The following is a 15354-nucleotide window of genomic DNA, read 5'->3' as shown; positions in this document are numbered from 1 at the left end:
CCTTCCATGCTTCTCTTCAAACCAGATCTTGTGGTTCTTATTCATATGATTCTCGTGCTCCTCTCTATCCCTTCGACCTCTATTCTCCTTTGGCTGCGTATGGTATTCACAACACTGGAGAGGCAGACGAAACCATCACCAGACTGCTATGGGAGCTTTTATCACCATGCATTTAAGATCCATAATTAATCCATATCCAATATGCATTCATAATTAATTCTATATTAACCTGCGACCTTGATAAATGCTCATGAAGTTAATTGTGTCTGAGCATGACCGTGATGAATGCTCCAAGAAAAGTTGATTGTGTTCTGCGCATTGAATTTGCAGGAAAAATATAATGTTAAACCTCAGTGAGATCACAATGTGGTATTTGTAACTCTACAGTACAGTTCCATGATTACAGCGCACATTTTTTTTGCAAAAAACTATAGCAATTTTTTTTTTGAAACAAAATTATGTTAATGCTTATGATAGATGGTAATAACTTGATGCAAAGGCCTTTATTGCCGAGACACACATTAAGAGCTTACCAAAAACTGGATCATTTTCGGGATGTCCGAAACACTTTTCGGCCTTCTGATGAGCTTCATGCTTCTCGCTTCCAGGAGTGGCTGTTGAGCATGACTTCAGGCCATCAGTTTTCTTAATCTCTTCTCTGCATCAACGGCATCCTTGTTTTGTGGTTCCAGAACCAAGGCATGCTTAAAATCTATATAGACGACAAATCCAAAAGGAGAAGTTATCATTAGTCATTAAAGCAAGCTTCTGCAGGGGAGCAATTTTATTCATAGATCTTTAGTTTCAGATACTCATCACACTTAATTTATGGCTTTACTTCTACAAACCAGTGTTTGACTTTATCATTAACACCATATCAATGGTAACAAATTCCAAGAAAATATTCTTATTTTTGCAATCTTCATAAGTCTTCCGTAAATCTTAGTTTCAGGTACGATCAATATATGGAAGCTTCTTTATTAAATCATACAAAAGCAAAGTCTGACAGACTAGTCTTGTTGCTATACAATACTATTGGTCAACTCCATGATTCATGAACATAAAAACCCTTCTTGTGAGGTGGGGTGAAAGATTTTCAGTAGTGTCGATCATCGAGCAACTTGAATATGTAAACAACTTGTATTATCTCTCCATGTCAACACTGGGAGATGCATTTCAAGATTTTTTGATAAAGAATACTTTATGATAGGTTCAATTCATAAAGAGGTGCATTGTGTTGTCTAGGGACCAAGTCATCTAAATATAGGAAGCATTTATGCATTTTGCAACAGCCAAATCAGATTTGAGATGAAGTTAATCATCAGTACCTTCATCAACTCTAATAAGCACTCAAGAAAACAGAAACCAAAGAAAGCCTTGAATCACAATCTTTCAGATCAAAATTTCTTCAAAGAATCTGATTTACTCATATGTTAGAAATCAATAAATGGTTAAATGAAAGGCAAACAGAAACCAAGACAAAACCAAACAGGAGAATGAAATCGTTAAATGTAACAGATCTGGAGGTTTCAGGTAAACTGCAAGTTATTTCCTTTTTTTATTTGTTTGGCATTAACGCAAAGTGTTGCATGTAAGACATCTTTTTCATTTTCAACATACAATCTTGCTTAACAATAACAGGTTCTATAACCAAGACATGCCAGTTACAGTACGTTTGCTACCGTTTGGGCTTAAAATATGTCAAATGAATGCAAACATTAAGGCATGATTGCATGAGGTCGTTTCTACAGCCCTCAATAACAATGGATGCAACAACTCAGAAGTTGCCAAAGGCTAATAATGTTTGCAAGAATGGATAAGAACACAATTGACAAAAATGAATTTTAATGTAGAAGATGATGGTAACATTAGGCACTCACCTTCAAGAGCTTCTTTATAACACAAGAGCATTTCCCTGGCAGTTCCTCGCCTCAAATATGCTTTTACATTCTAATGACAAAACATGAAGTCAGTTAGAAAAGAATACTAACCTTTTTCCAGTCAAAAAAGTAGACGTTTATTGAGTCATATTAAAGCTACAGAAATCGTTGAGAAGTAGGAAATGCTAGAGGCTTATAGTTAAAATATCAGCAATAATAAAATACCACATAAAATTCAGAATTGTTTAAAATATTCACTAGATACCAAGAGAAAAACTATGTTTAGGTACGAAGTCAGTAGTCTGGCTAACTTTAAAATCAGAAAACAAATGCAAGGATTTACCAACATCTAAATGTCCAAACAGTCTATCTTTGTCATATTTATTTAGAGTCACATCTGTCCCCGGACTTCTTTGTTCAGTTGAAATAAAGAGATGTTAGACTTTTAGAGACAAAGCATTATCTCTAACAGTGATTTAAATAGGTGCTCGGGTGAGGCAAGGCGAGGCCTGAGTGCCTCGTGTGTGGACCAGGCGATCGCTTCAATGAGGCGCCACCTGGGCGCTCGCCCAAACCCAGGCGTCGGGCGCTTTGGGCGAGCGCCCAGTTCAAATAAGCAAACCGAACCAAACTTTTACCTGGTTTGGTTCAATAATGCAATTTCTTACCCCACCCTTCACGCCTATGCAACCCTAAGCCAACCCTAACGCTGCTTCTGCCTCCATTACCGACGCTTTCTGTCGTTGCCTTCACCGCAAATGCAGCGGATAGAGCCTTCCTCTGTCATCAACAAACAAGTCCAACAACTTAGCAACAGCCCATAGCTTCCTTCCACTGTCGCTCCGTGTGTAGTTCCTTCCATTGTCGAGGGAGAGGACCGTAGGTTCCTCCGCCACCGACGGACGACCTATGGAGCTTCTGCCACTGCTGTTGGTACCATCCGTAGCTTCCGTCGCTGCCACTGCTACTGTCCATAGCTTCCATCGCTGCCGCTGTCGCTGTCCACATCTTCCACGGCTGCCGCTGCTATCGTTCGCAGCGCTGCCGTAGCTGTCTTAAACTAACCCTCCGCTGCTACTACTGCTAGCTTCTCACTACTACCTTTGACCCTTTTATCCCTCTCTATTACTATTAACAATTTTTTTCTTCCCTTCTACTACTATTAACAGTAAGTAATATAATGTTAATAGTATATTTTTGATTTAATATTATATTTTTTTTATTAAAATAATTATTTTTTAATTATATTATATTTTTTTATATTTTAACATTTCATAGCACCTCGTTTTGCCTCGAACATTTTGGGACATTGCGTTTTTTAACGCATAGTGCTTTTTAAATCACTGATCTCTAACTACAAAGAGATTCTTATAAATCCAGACTAAGCAACTCTTGTATGCAAAAAATTTTGCTATGAGACCATCTATTCAGCTTCATTAGTTTTCACATGAAAAGCAAATTAAAGTAAGATTAAGGAACAGTCAACAGGAGATAAACACCCACAAAATTTGGAGAAAATAACTCAACAAAATCATTGAAGTTGCATCACCATCTAAGTTGAGTTGTAATTGTCAATATAAGAAACCTTGAAGCTAAAGATAGAATATCAAATAAATCACCTACATATGATGCACATTTGTCCAGCAAAGATAGTTTTTCTCAATTGATACACATTAGAGCAAGATTTTTTGATTTTGTGGCAAACTGGAATGCAATTTTGCTGCATATGTGCTGAAATGGTATGTGCCAACAAGCACAAATCAACATGGGAATACACTAGTAGACACGGCCTATATGATAGCCCACTGCGGTGCTTAGACATAGGATGGTATCATGCCTCATGCTGGTAGCATGTTGTATGACATAAATCAACACTAATGGCACATGAAATCATTACCTTAGAGATCTGAACAAAATCCCCAACACTCTGTGCACGCACTACAGGATTCCCAAAGCTCCACTTGTCTAGGACAACAGCTGGCACATTCTAGTAAGGTGAGAAAGTTTAAAGTAGCACTTCTAGCCGTGATTGCACACGGAAAAACCAAGGTGGCAACCATGGCTCTGATAACCAAACAGAGATCTTAAAAATAGACCTTTCCTCTCTCTTTGATGGAAAAAATCTACAAAGACTAAAATACACTTGTCATCCTAGTGACATGCCTGCAATTTTCTGGCAATCATTCATCAGAACAGGCAATAAAGAGTTGATCAGCAAAGAGCCTATAGCATTCAACTTCAAAAAGGCACCTATAAATTCACTCATATCAACTACTATTCATATTATATGCATTCATATGCCTAGCACTTGGTAAATTGTCCTTCTGAATTATATTCAATCTTTCTTTCGACAGATTATTTCTCAGTCACTTAACCACAAATTAGGTGGCGAAGCCATCCAGCATTAGGCATTAGATATAAGAACAGCTCATAGTTTGTGAAGGAAAGAAATTCATAAGTGCAATGGAAAAGTTAATAGTAAATAATTTAAAGGATTCATGAAAGTTTAAATACACGTAGAAGGTTAAGGAAACACTCTTTTAAGGGCATTCTCACCTTCTTATCCAACAAAAGAGCCTGGCTGCAATCTGCTTCAGCCTGCTGGAAACTGTGACAAAGTTGTCAAACTGAATGCTTCATACTGATGAATCAATCAAGAATAGTACAATGTATAACATACCAAGCCAGTTTCAGATAAGCTGCTGCCCTGTTGCAGTAATATATTGCATTTGCATTGTTCAGTTTAATAGCTTCAGAGTAGAAGCTAACAGCCTTGTTCCACTGTGTTCCCTTGTATGCAGCATTTCCCTATTACATCATTAGGACCATATTTTATTTGTGATAGAATTTTTTGAAAATTCAAATGTTATTCTTAAATCTCAACAGGCAGAGAAAAAGCCTTATATAACCTTACGTTGAATTTCTAATGGCAATGTTGGGCATTTTATCAAATATTTATACTTATCTCCTGACAAACTACAACCATAACTTGAAAATGATAGGAAAGAAGTAATGGAGTAGATATCAATTCATGATGTCTTCTTTGTCAACATATCTCAATGGCAAGGTCTATCTGAGACAGTTTTCAGGATAGGCAGAGTGATTTAATCCAATTAATCAAGATTGAGATCGGCCAATGATCTCGCCTGGCTGATCCAAATTGATTTCCAACTGATTTTCAGCAGAATGTTAGTTTCCAGGTAATTTCTGGATGATCCAAACTTCTTTCTAGTCATTTCATCAGAAACAGAAAGGTAGCAGATTTAAAAAAAGAAACTGATTACACATAATTCAATCCAACTGACTTGACCAATTTGAACTGATCCCAATAATAAATTCTGTGGTTGATCCAAACATTGCAGACTTTGGCATTAGATAACTGTTGATGAAGGTTTTAGATCAGGTATCTTGCTTTTTATCTGATACTTGGCTCCAGATTGATCACAGTGGCTATGAGACTGTCAATATGCAAGGAAAGTTGCTGTAGTATCTTTAACCATGTGGAAGAGCATTATAGTAATTGAAGGACTAAATAAGGCTGTCAAGAAAACACAATCCCTTAGAAGTCAATTAAACCCTAATTTACTAACTTCTGGCATAACACGGATCAAGCTTTTTGGATCTTAGGGTAGGGAAAATTAAACCACATCTTTTCTCACATTGGTGATTGTTAACTGTGGAAAGGTTTGATTTGTATGGCAAAATATCCAGAAGAGGCTTTTATTGTCTCAATACCCTAGGGCCCCTTACAGCGTATAAATTTAACTGTGCTAATAGAAGGCAAAAGGTGAAAGCAAAGACAACTAAGAATCTCACTGATTAAATTGAGTTAAAGTTTAAATGAACCATGATTGGAAATGAGAAAAAGAGGTACATGTCAAGATCCCTTATTGATCAGGATAGGTTATGTTTTGCAACATTAATGACATGAACTGAAAGATCACTATAACAGATTGGAAAATCTGAAGACCTAATAATACCTTTTAATTCCTCCTACTATGTGGTAAACAAATTTAAGAAGTTTTGGAACATGTAACCACACTATTTAACTCTACAGTTATCAAGGTTCACAAAGATTCCAAACAAAGAGAGGATTAGACAAACAATGAAATTAAAGAACAGATATCTCTAAACATCTACATTGAGGTTTAAAAGACGTATAACACTCCACAAGAGATTATCACATATATGAAACTACAGTAATAAGCATGATAGACTCCAAGGACCAGAGAGGCAAGCAAAACATGCATATGATCTAGCCATGTTCAAAATTTCCAATAGAAACTACAAACCATCACTAATACCAGATTCCACCTAGATTCAGCATATAGTAAAAGGCAAAAAAAACCTTTTCTTTCCATAGTTCTGATGCATCCATGTCCCCATTGGTATCAGGTGTTGGCACCAAGTTGGATGCAATTGTAATCTGTTCTTGGAGAGACGAATACATATCCAAAACAGTATCAAGAAGAAATTTATCTGCTCCATGTGCTGCAATATATGATATAGAAATGGGATAGCTCTCATGCTTTCCTAAAGGGACTGTGATCTGCAAATTTAAAAAAAAAATGTAGTGTTAAAGTTGCAGAGCAGCCAACAAGAACTATCATGACTTAATCACTTGTACATTTCAAAACTTATTTGAACTACTATAAACTACAAAAGAAATGCAATCAAGTACCTGACAACAGCCAGACATCCCAGCAATGCTCAATAATGCATGTAGATGATCTTCAATATCAGGAGTTATCTTTTTCCTAGAATCACGTTTAAAAGGAAATTCTGTGACTGTTGGAATTACCAAAATTCCATCATCCTGCAAAAGCATACAATATTACTGGAGAACACATAAAAGACAACAAAAAGTCATAATCAGAACAAAATAAACAATAGCAGAAAGAAATAAGTAGGAAGCAATGTGCAATAATAAGCAAAAAGGCGGAAACTATAATTGGGTCAGCAATACTGAAGGTAGGAAAGAAGTGTGCTTATGTGGAATACCAAAATAATGATTTTCCACAATCAAGGATTCAAGTAAATGGAACCTAGATGAACTGAAAAAGTACACAATTTTCTCTTCTTCTTTTTTTCCATGACAGCACAAATAAGTTCATCTAAGTAAAAAAGACATTTTCCCTTGTAAAAGGAATATATATTAAATAAATATTAACCATCGAGGATGCCAACTTTTTGACTGCATAATGTATATAGGTGTACACCCTGAATGCACAATTTCAAATTGTTAGCATCTTCTAGTACATACAAAACCTTTAATATCATCACATTTCTACCAGAAGAACCCAAACTTCTTCAAAGTGGAACAGATGTACATGCTCTTCCAGGTTATGAGTAAGTTACAGCGAGGTGAGTTCACATGGTAGCCATGGGGATTTAGAATTAGAATAAGCTACAAACATCCTAGGTTTATTATCCTTGAGAAGATGTAAAAAAAATGATATCAATAGCAAAAATAATAGAACCATAAGAGGCATACAGGACTGGATCCTTATGGACCATAAAAGAATCCACAAAAGCTAGGTTGTATAAGTACTTTACAACAGTTGCAAGAGAACATTTCCGGTCTGACAGAATACTCTGACCAAGTAGTGAAACCAAAAAGTGCAATAAGTAATTAAATCCACATCAGAAACCTATTTTTCGATCACCAAAATTCCAAGCATCCAACAATCAGTTAGTACAGGAGACATGTCATATTTCCCTGTTTGAGATGTACTAATATTACATAGAAGAATATTTAATTCATCAACAGAAAGAAACAATAGCACAATATTTAGAGTACATCAAATGAAGAATGACAAGATTCACTAGTATAATCAAGTTATGATATACAATACTGCTATATCAAATACCAGAAAAGTACCTTCAAAAGTTTGTTCAATGCACTTCTCAGTTCTAAACGCATTTTATACAAAGACTTGATGTTATCCTGTGTGGAGTTCACAGCCGCAAGAACTTGAGAGGAAATATCTATACCGATTCTGGGCTTTGTTGTATTAAACCAATCCTCATGGTTTGTTTTGAATTCATATCTGGAAAGGTGAATGATATGTCAGACGAGAAAGCCCCAATTCACAACTAGCTGCTGACAAACACTTGCATCAAAGTGTTGACGATGTCTCATTATTTATATACTACTCCCTAAGAAAACTGAGACAGACAACTACCTAATTCCTTTCCTCATCAGAAAAACATGAATAACATGCCAAAGACATAATTATTAAAGAATAATCATGAAAGCATACACAATTACAAGGATAAGGATCATATCATCTTCGTGTCTGAACAATAAGGCATTTCCAGTGTTGTAACTAGTAACTTAGCATGGAAATTTAATGCACACAGCAGATCATGTTAGTCCATACTAGACCATATTATCCATCTTCAAAATTATATGGTCTATGTGACATGATGTAGGGTTCTGCCTACTGCAAACCCATCAGTGACAGTAAAAGAGAAGAGAAAAAAAAGGTGGACAGAAGATATTTGTGTTAATAATACACAAATAGATCCAGATGGGGTAGAGTCAAGAACAAACCATTTTATGAAATTGAGTTATGGTGTACTGTATTAAACATAACTGACTTACCTTTGGAGCAAAACCATAGCTGAAGAAATTGCCCTCAAAGTAGAATTTCCATGTTGCATTTTTGTGGATGGCTTGACAAATTCCTTCAAGCTCAATACATTTGTAGCGATATACTGACTGATATTCATATGCTTCAAAGGCTGGTCTGCACAAAATAGCAAATGATTTTCTAATCAAAAGCATGCATGAGTTGTTTATCACAATCATGTGATTATGAAATGAGTATCATTTTTTTCTATAAGAACCAGCAAACTTAAAGCCATAATGGCTTACAGCCAGACAAATTTTCAACAGCTTTGCCTAAAACTTGCACCGTTTTATGCTTAGGAACCCTTAAAATCTGAAAGCAATCATCAGCTAATATAAACCGCCTGGTCCTTTTTGGTCCCATTGCAGATGCTTGCAGTAATATATGCCCAACACAATGAAGGATAGATGGATCCCGTGCAAACCATCCTGATACAGATTCCAAGTCAGTGAATAGAGAAGGAACTTTGAAATTTGTACAGCAGATAACAAACAATAAGGTGAAAGGGATTAGGATGAAGAGTATAAAAACCCAAAATTACTAATGTGATGACAAAACATTTTCCATCTAATGCATGTAGACATATTAAGACACTCCATTCTATGGGAAAGACCTCTTTGCTTATACAGGTGATTAAAAAAAAAAAACATTTTGCATACATTTTGGAGAGCCAAAATTCTCCGAAATAGAAGTACCAAGAGGGAACATCTTTTGAATAAAAGTCAGAAAAAAAATCGTATAAATGTGGGGAAAAAAAACAGAATTGCAAATCTTGCAGTTGGCTCATTATATCACAAGAGAAAATATCCCAGCAAAGCAGAAGAAAGTCAAAGCTTTGTTTGCATGGGTGCAATGATAAGTCCAACCATCTAGTGAAATATTCAGATATGTTTTTTTCTGATTACATATTACATCATTAGTTAGTGACATGATTAGTGTTTCTAGATTTTACGTTTCACATAAGCAGGTAAAATGGAATATGGTAACCTACTTCTATGGTTACCTTGAATGATTAAAAGCTCTTAATTTCTTCCAACATCAGTGCCCTTTACTGCACTTTGATTGCACAATATTCTTTTTAGCTGTTTTAGATGGTACATGGATTTAATGATGTTAAGACAACAGACTGTGATACCCATAAGTAGTGACAGCAGATTCCAAGAGTCAACACTCTTTTGTCTCAAGGCACAATAAAGAAAACTTTACAGCAGCCAGCGATATTTTGGCATGTCATGACATTGCCTAGGGGGATGGCATTTTACGAGATTGATGCAGCAAACATAAGGACTGTGGGGCATGAATACTTTTAGTTGAATAACATATCCATTTTTTATACGTCTAGGATATGCTTCTTGTAGTATACTTCTGTTTGTGTCTCATACTCGCTTAGAGTATCCATTCTTTAAACTATTAATAAAGATCCATGATATGTAGGATATGTTTGCCAATATTTAATTGGGAGAATTTTGTTTTATTCGATATAGACTTTTTTGTAGATAAGATGGATAAATTATTTAGTTTAAAACAATATATAAACTGCTTATATATTGTTTTATAAAGAATCAGATTACAATTATCTAGTTTTAAATAATGATTTAACTTCATTAATCATATGTTCTTGCTATTAGTTCTTGCTATCTTCTCTACATTCATAAGGTACTATGCTGTAAAATATTTTTCAATGATGAATGGGTTATGAATGCAAGTTAATTACCTATTCCCTTTCATGATAAATTTATATAATACCATCTATTGCAGATGTCAAGTTCTATCATATACAACACTATACTTCTTTTTCCTTTTGCCATATAGATGTTGTATATATCTTCTTATAAGATTTGATGTAATAGCATATCAGTTACATGTCTATACCCTGTATCTGTATCCACTATCATAGTGGAAGGATGAGAAAAAGAAGTTTATTAGGGGAAGTAAAGTACCAATGCCAACTCATCAATTAGCCATGCCATGAAATAACAGAAAGATGAATGCGGATGTCCAACAAAGCTATGTGGCAGCTGCAGTAGCATAGTCGTCTTCAATATGTCTCAGAAAGGTTTAGGCAGAGAGGGAAGACCTATGCTGACATGGACATAAATCATAAAGAATAATGAAGAAAAATTCTGATGCAGTAATATCATATTTCATGAATTTGTTCTTAAATACTTCAGACAACAAAAGGCAGAGATCCAGAACTTATGCCCTCTTATTTACAGAGTACCAGTGTCAAACAAATTGAATTCTTACTCTTCAAGACAATGCACTTGGATTACCACAGGCAACTACAGACAGCTTCTAAGTATGTTATATAAAGATCTAACAACTACAGATGACAGTCATAACACTAAATAACAAATGCCTTTTCCAGATATTATTTACATTAGCATCATAAATAAATTTTAATTCTAAATAAGTCCAGATACATGAAGCACTTTGCCAATTTTCTTGAAGAAAAACATATGATAGATAAAATGCTTGCAAAGTAATGTTGTGCTTCTCAATTTGCAAATCAAACAGAAAAAAGAGCTAACAAGTTCACAAATACATACCAATAGTATCTAAACTCTGTGAGTTTGTTAACACCCCAATGTTAGATATAGTTCCATGAGAGGGTTTAAATCCAAAAATTCCACAAAATGATGCAGGAATTCTCATGCCTCCAATGGTGTCAGTACCTATAAAACCATAAGCCTCATCAAGCAATTTGAATTTAAAATGAAAGAGCAGCATAAAATATTTGTCTTTACAACAAGTAAGCAATAAATTAGGAAATGCTACCAGAAGAGCAGGATCAAGAGCATTATCACAGATACAGGAATGACATATCTGCAACAGTTAGTTTAGCATCAAAGCTGCAAATTAAGACAAAGAACCCGTGAAAAACAAGGCATATATAATGCCCCTTTACTAAAAACCATGAGACACGAAGTACATGGGAACATGCTGTCACCCTAAAATGCCAAAAAAATTTACCTGATTTCAACTACCAATCTCTCTCAAGTCAAACAAAATAGCATAAAGCTGCAACTAAATAATTATGCATTCACTGTCAGATGTATGTGAGTGATGGAAGTTTCAAGGCAAAAATCAAATGGTAATTGGTAATCAGGAATGAGCTGAATCCTACAAAAGCATTTGCATTAAGAAGGGTCACAAATGATTTCTGAAGTAGTAACAGGAGCAGATAAAAACTTGAGCACTAATTCTCACATTAAAATAACAAAGAAAATTTTCTAACCAGGCCGTAAGCAATATCTGAGGCATGAAAGATGACAATAAAAAGATGGGAGTATTTAATATAGCAAATTAATCATGCCTCAGTGATGCAGCTGTACAACCAATACATGAACTAACGAGGCATTAAGCAAAAGAATATGCAAGAGACAAATGATGAGTGCGCTGGCCAACATTTTAGCACAGTTTGAGTATTTGAGAAACCATCAACTAATATACTGGTAAATGGTTTTAATCATGAATCACTCACATACCAAGAGCAAAGTCAACAAGTTCAGCAGCAACAGCCACAGCAGAACCACTGGATGATCCTCCAGGGACCAGAGATGGCAATTCTGGGTTAATTGGGGTACCATAGTGCAAGTTATCTCCTGTTACACTGTTACAACATATCATAGTGCAAGTTATCTCCTGTTACACTGTTACAACATAAAAGCAGATTGACCAGGCATTACCAGATATATAAAGACTATAACAAGTGTACCAAACCAAATTTTGTATCATCCACATGAACCATTTTACTTATTAGCCACATGAGAAGGCAAAACTAATGATTACGTAGAATGCAACAAACAACCTTTTGGTTTTGCAGTCTGCAACTGATCACGCTATATTAGTTTCTCGTAGATGGTTTATAATCATAAGAGCTTTTTTATTGCCACAAAAAATATCATCTCATAAAATTCACTAGAACCACAAAAGGGAAAATTGGGGAATCAACCAACACAACAGTCTTTTCAAGTTTCAATGTAAAAAACCATGTTTCTAAGCTATGTTCAGCAAGTTCTTTACCCAAAGTCTCATCTGCTACTCCTCTTCACTATGTTCATGAGACCTTTATCGCTTGCATTTAACATTGAACGTTGGTCACAGATGTCCTACACTTGCTAGAGTGAGCAACTTAGATGCCTCCGAAACCCTATTTGCAGATCTCCAAAGAGATATATCATCTCTAGTGCTAGAGTGAGCAGATTCATGTGTTTTCCAAACTTTTATTAAAAGAAAAATTCTGCATGAAAGGAACACAAACATCAAAACAAATGCATATAACAACTAGTTCTCTTTGAACAGCATTAATGACTCATATTTGCACTGTATTTTTTCAATCGCACTATCCACTCCGTGCACAAATAAATCTACACAAACTTATGGTTTTTCCTCAATATGCATATTAGTTATTAGAATCTTGAAGCAGAAAAAGAAACATATACTTCAAAAGAGAAACCCCCTTTGCAATCACTTAGCATGCCAAAGAACTTATAGCTGATAAACCAGCAAAACAGTAAGGGGAAAGAAAGCTATCATTCTATCGAGAATGCTGACCCGAATGCAAATTCATCCATGACAGTCCTCCCGACGCACGTTGCTCCACGCTCCAGAAGCGCCGAGACCACCACCGCCGTCTGGCTAGCAGGCTCATGCGTCCTCTTCCAATCCGGATTCCCGTACCCAGCAACATAACCCTTGATCTCAAAACTGCAGGACTCAAACAAAAGAAAAAAAAATTTGCTGGGAAACAGAAGAAGGAGATGATCGAGGCAGACAAATAAGAAAGGCGACCGACTTGTCGCTTACGGCGAACTTGAGGTCGGCGAGGGGGTGGCGAGCTGCAGGGGGAGGCGGCTGGGGGGAGGGGGCCAGCTCGAACCGCTCGACGAAGGCGCCGAAGAACTCGACACGGCGCGGCACGCCCCTCGACATGCGCCTCCGTCGGCGGGTGGCCTCGGCGAGGATGAGCACGCCGGCGACGGTGATCCCCAGGACAATCCATACCTTGACGCCGTTTGGGGGGCTGCTCCTCCCCCGCCTCCAGTTCTTGCAGAGTTCCATCCCGAATGGATTCGAGGAACTGCTCGATCCGATCGTCGGAGAACGGAGACCGGTAGGGCTTTAGCAGGGTTCAAAGAGAGTGAGAGAGAAAGGCTGCCGTCCTTCTCCTCTCTCCTCTTCAAACAGAGAAGGTAGAGAGAGAGAGAGAGAGAGAGAGAATATGCTGATCGATGCCATCGCCGCCGTCGATGATGGACGATCGCGTTGCGTTGGCGCACAGTACATGACCTTGATCTTTGAGATCTCAGCCGTCCATCGATCCACACGCGGAAATCAACGAGGTTCAATGCTCCTAAATTTTAACTTTTAAAACTAAATAAAATAGTTTATTAAATTATTTTAAACAAACATAAATAAATTTATAAATCAATGATAAGTCATAATTAGATGTCATTGAAACACCTCTAGTTTGATTATAAGAGCTTGACTAAGACATGATGATTAGGATTCAATAAGTTAATCCATCAATTACCATAAAATTTTATATTTTAAAATTATTTATTTTTATTTTTTGGCTAAAATAATAGTTAGAATTTTTGACGAATTAAATTTGATTTAGAGTTGGACTTATTTTATATTTGAGTAATTTGTAAAAATTATAGTGAGCTTGTGGTTTAAACATCAATTTAAAGATTTTTGAAGACGAGATTGAACTCTCTAAATTAAGTCTCATCAAATTCGAGAAACAATTGAAATGGATGCATCAATCAAAACATATAAGAATAATCAAATATGTATGGTTGTTTGTTTGGAGAAATTTACATGTGGAAGTTAGAAATGAGCTCAGATTTAACTTATATCTTAATAAATTATTAAAGAGTCGGATTATAAATATTAAGTATCATATTTGAGTTAATAATTTCCATCTAATGGATTGTAAGAATGAGTTAAGAGTTAAAAGCAATTTTGACAAAAAACAAAAAAACATTGAATCAGGTGATTAATGTTGGATTAAATCAACTCGAATTATCGGAGTAAAGTGGATGAACAAAAATGATGAGATTAAATTATGATTTGATTAAACGAAGAAAATTAATATTTCGGGTTTATACGCTACGAAATGTATTCTCCCCTTTACAAAAACAAAAAATAAAAAACACATAAAATTTTAATTAATTAAAAAAGAAAATAATAATGTGTCAATTGAACTTACAACATTAACAACAATATGTATGAGAATAATATTCTCTCATTAATAAAAAAAAAATTAACACTATGTAAAATCAGGTATGTTTCATTTTGAATTCATTGAATTGGATTTAAACATTCGAACCTTCTTCATCACAATAAATCAAAACATGTAACTATGTAACTTTTTGGTCAAAATCATTTTCACTCGGATGGATATAAGAGCATAACATTACTACTAATATATGGTACTCACTGATTGCCTTAATCACGAACAAAGGCACCCGCACCCCTTAGCGAGCACTCTTTTGCAGAATCGGATTAAGATAAAACACAAATAGATAGAATTTTCTTATACTTTCAACATAAATTCTTCTTTGATCGAGTCATGACTTCATGACTGTGTTCTTTCGTGACATTATTTTCTCTCTCAAAAGCCAAACGATAAAATAAAATAAAATTATTAGATGAATTTCATCATGTTAGATTGACTACCAAACCATATTTAATCATAACCAAATAATGTGAAACAAAAAATAGAGAAAAACAGAGGGTGAGAAAAGATGTGAGATGTGAGAGGACAAAAAAAACTTTCTCCATCTCAAAAGATACTAAGAGCTGATAACTCAAAATATAAAAGTTTGATA

General features: G+C 35.6%; 1 protein-coding gene across 3 annotated transcripts; it reads right to left on the bottom strand.

Annotated features, from left to right (window-relative positions):
* Positions 1-217: 217 nt before the first annotated feature.
* LOC135593122 (outer envelope protein 64, mitochondrial-like) lies at positions 218-13708 on the bottom strand. 3 transcript variants are annotated; one of them, XR_010479404.1, is made up of 14 exons: positions 13314-13708; positions 13073-13225; positions 12004-12128; positions 11065-11190; positions 8761-8943; positions 8488-8632; positions 7762-7930; positions 6562-6696; positions 6229-6429; positions 4561-4688; positions 4437-4488; positions 1881-1950; positions 534-712; positions 218-311 (listed from the first exon to the last, which is right to left on the bottom strand). XR_010479404.1 is itself a non-coding variant. In XM_065082948.1 (13 exons), exons 1-13 carry the CDS (start codon positions 13577-13579, stop codon positions 630-632), a joined length of 1836 nt encoding a protein of 611 aa, XP_064939020.1. In that variant the 5' UTR covers positions 13580-13708; the 3' UTR covers positions 339-629. The 3 variants fall into 3 exon arrangements, 1 of the variants encoding a protein (XP_064939020.1); XM_065082948.1 differs by lacking the exon at positions 218-311 and having other exon boundaries at positions 339-712; XR_010479405.1 differs by lacking the exon at positions 218-311 and having other exon boundaries at positions 646-712; positions 4437-4478.
* Positions 13709-15354: the final 1646 nt, after the last annotated feature.

The sequence above is a fragment of the Musa acuminata genome, chromosome BXJ1-9 (assembly GCF_036884655.1).
Source record: "Musa acuminata AAA Group cultivar baxijiao chromosome BXJ1-9, Cavendish_Baxijiao_AAA, whole genome shotgun sequence".
NCBI classification, from domain to species: domain Eukaryota; kingdom Viridiplantae; phylum Streptophyta; class Magnoliopsida; order Zingiberales; family Musaceae; genus Musa; species Musa acuminata.
This window is presented reverse-complemented; position numbering and strand designations above follow the sequence as displayed.

Bases quoted from the DNA above. Each gene is read 5' to 3' on its own strand.
- LOC135593122 (XM_065082948.1), bottom strand. From the start codon at position 13,579: ATGGAACTCTGCAAGAACTGGAGGCGGGGGAGGAGCAGCCCCCCAAAC. The intron at 13,226-13,313 runs GTCGGTCGCCTT...TGAGTCCTGCAG, and splicing joins AAGTTCGCCGTAAGCGACAA to TTTTGAGATCAAGGGTTATG. The intron at 12,129-13,072 runs GTCAGCATTCTC...ATGTTGTAACAG, and splicing joins ATGGATGAATTTGCATTCGG to TGTAACAGGAGATAACTTGC.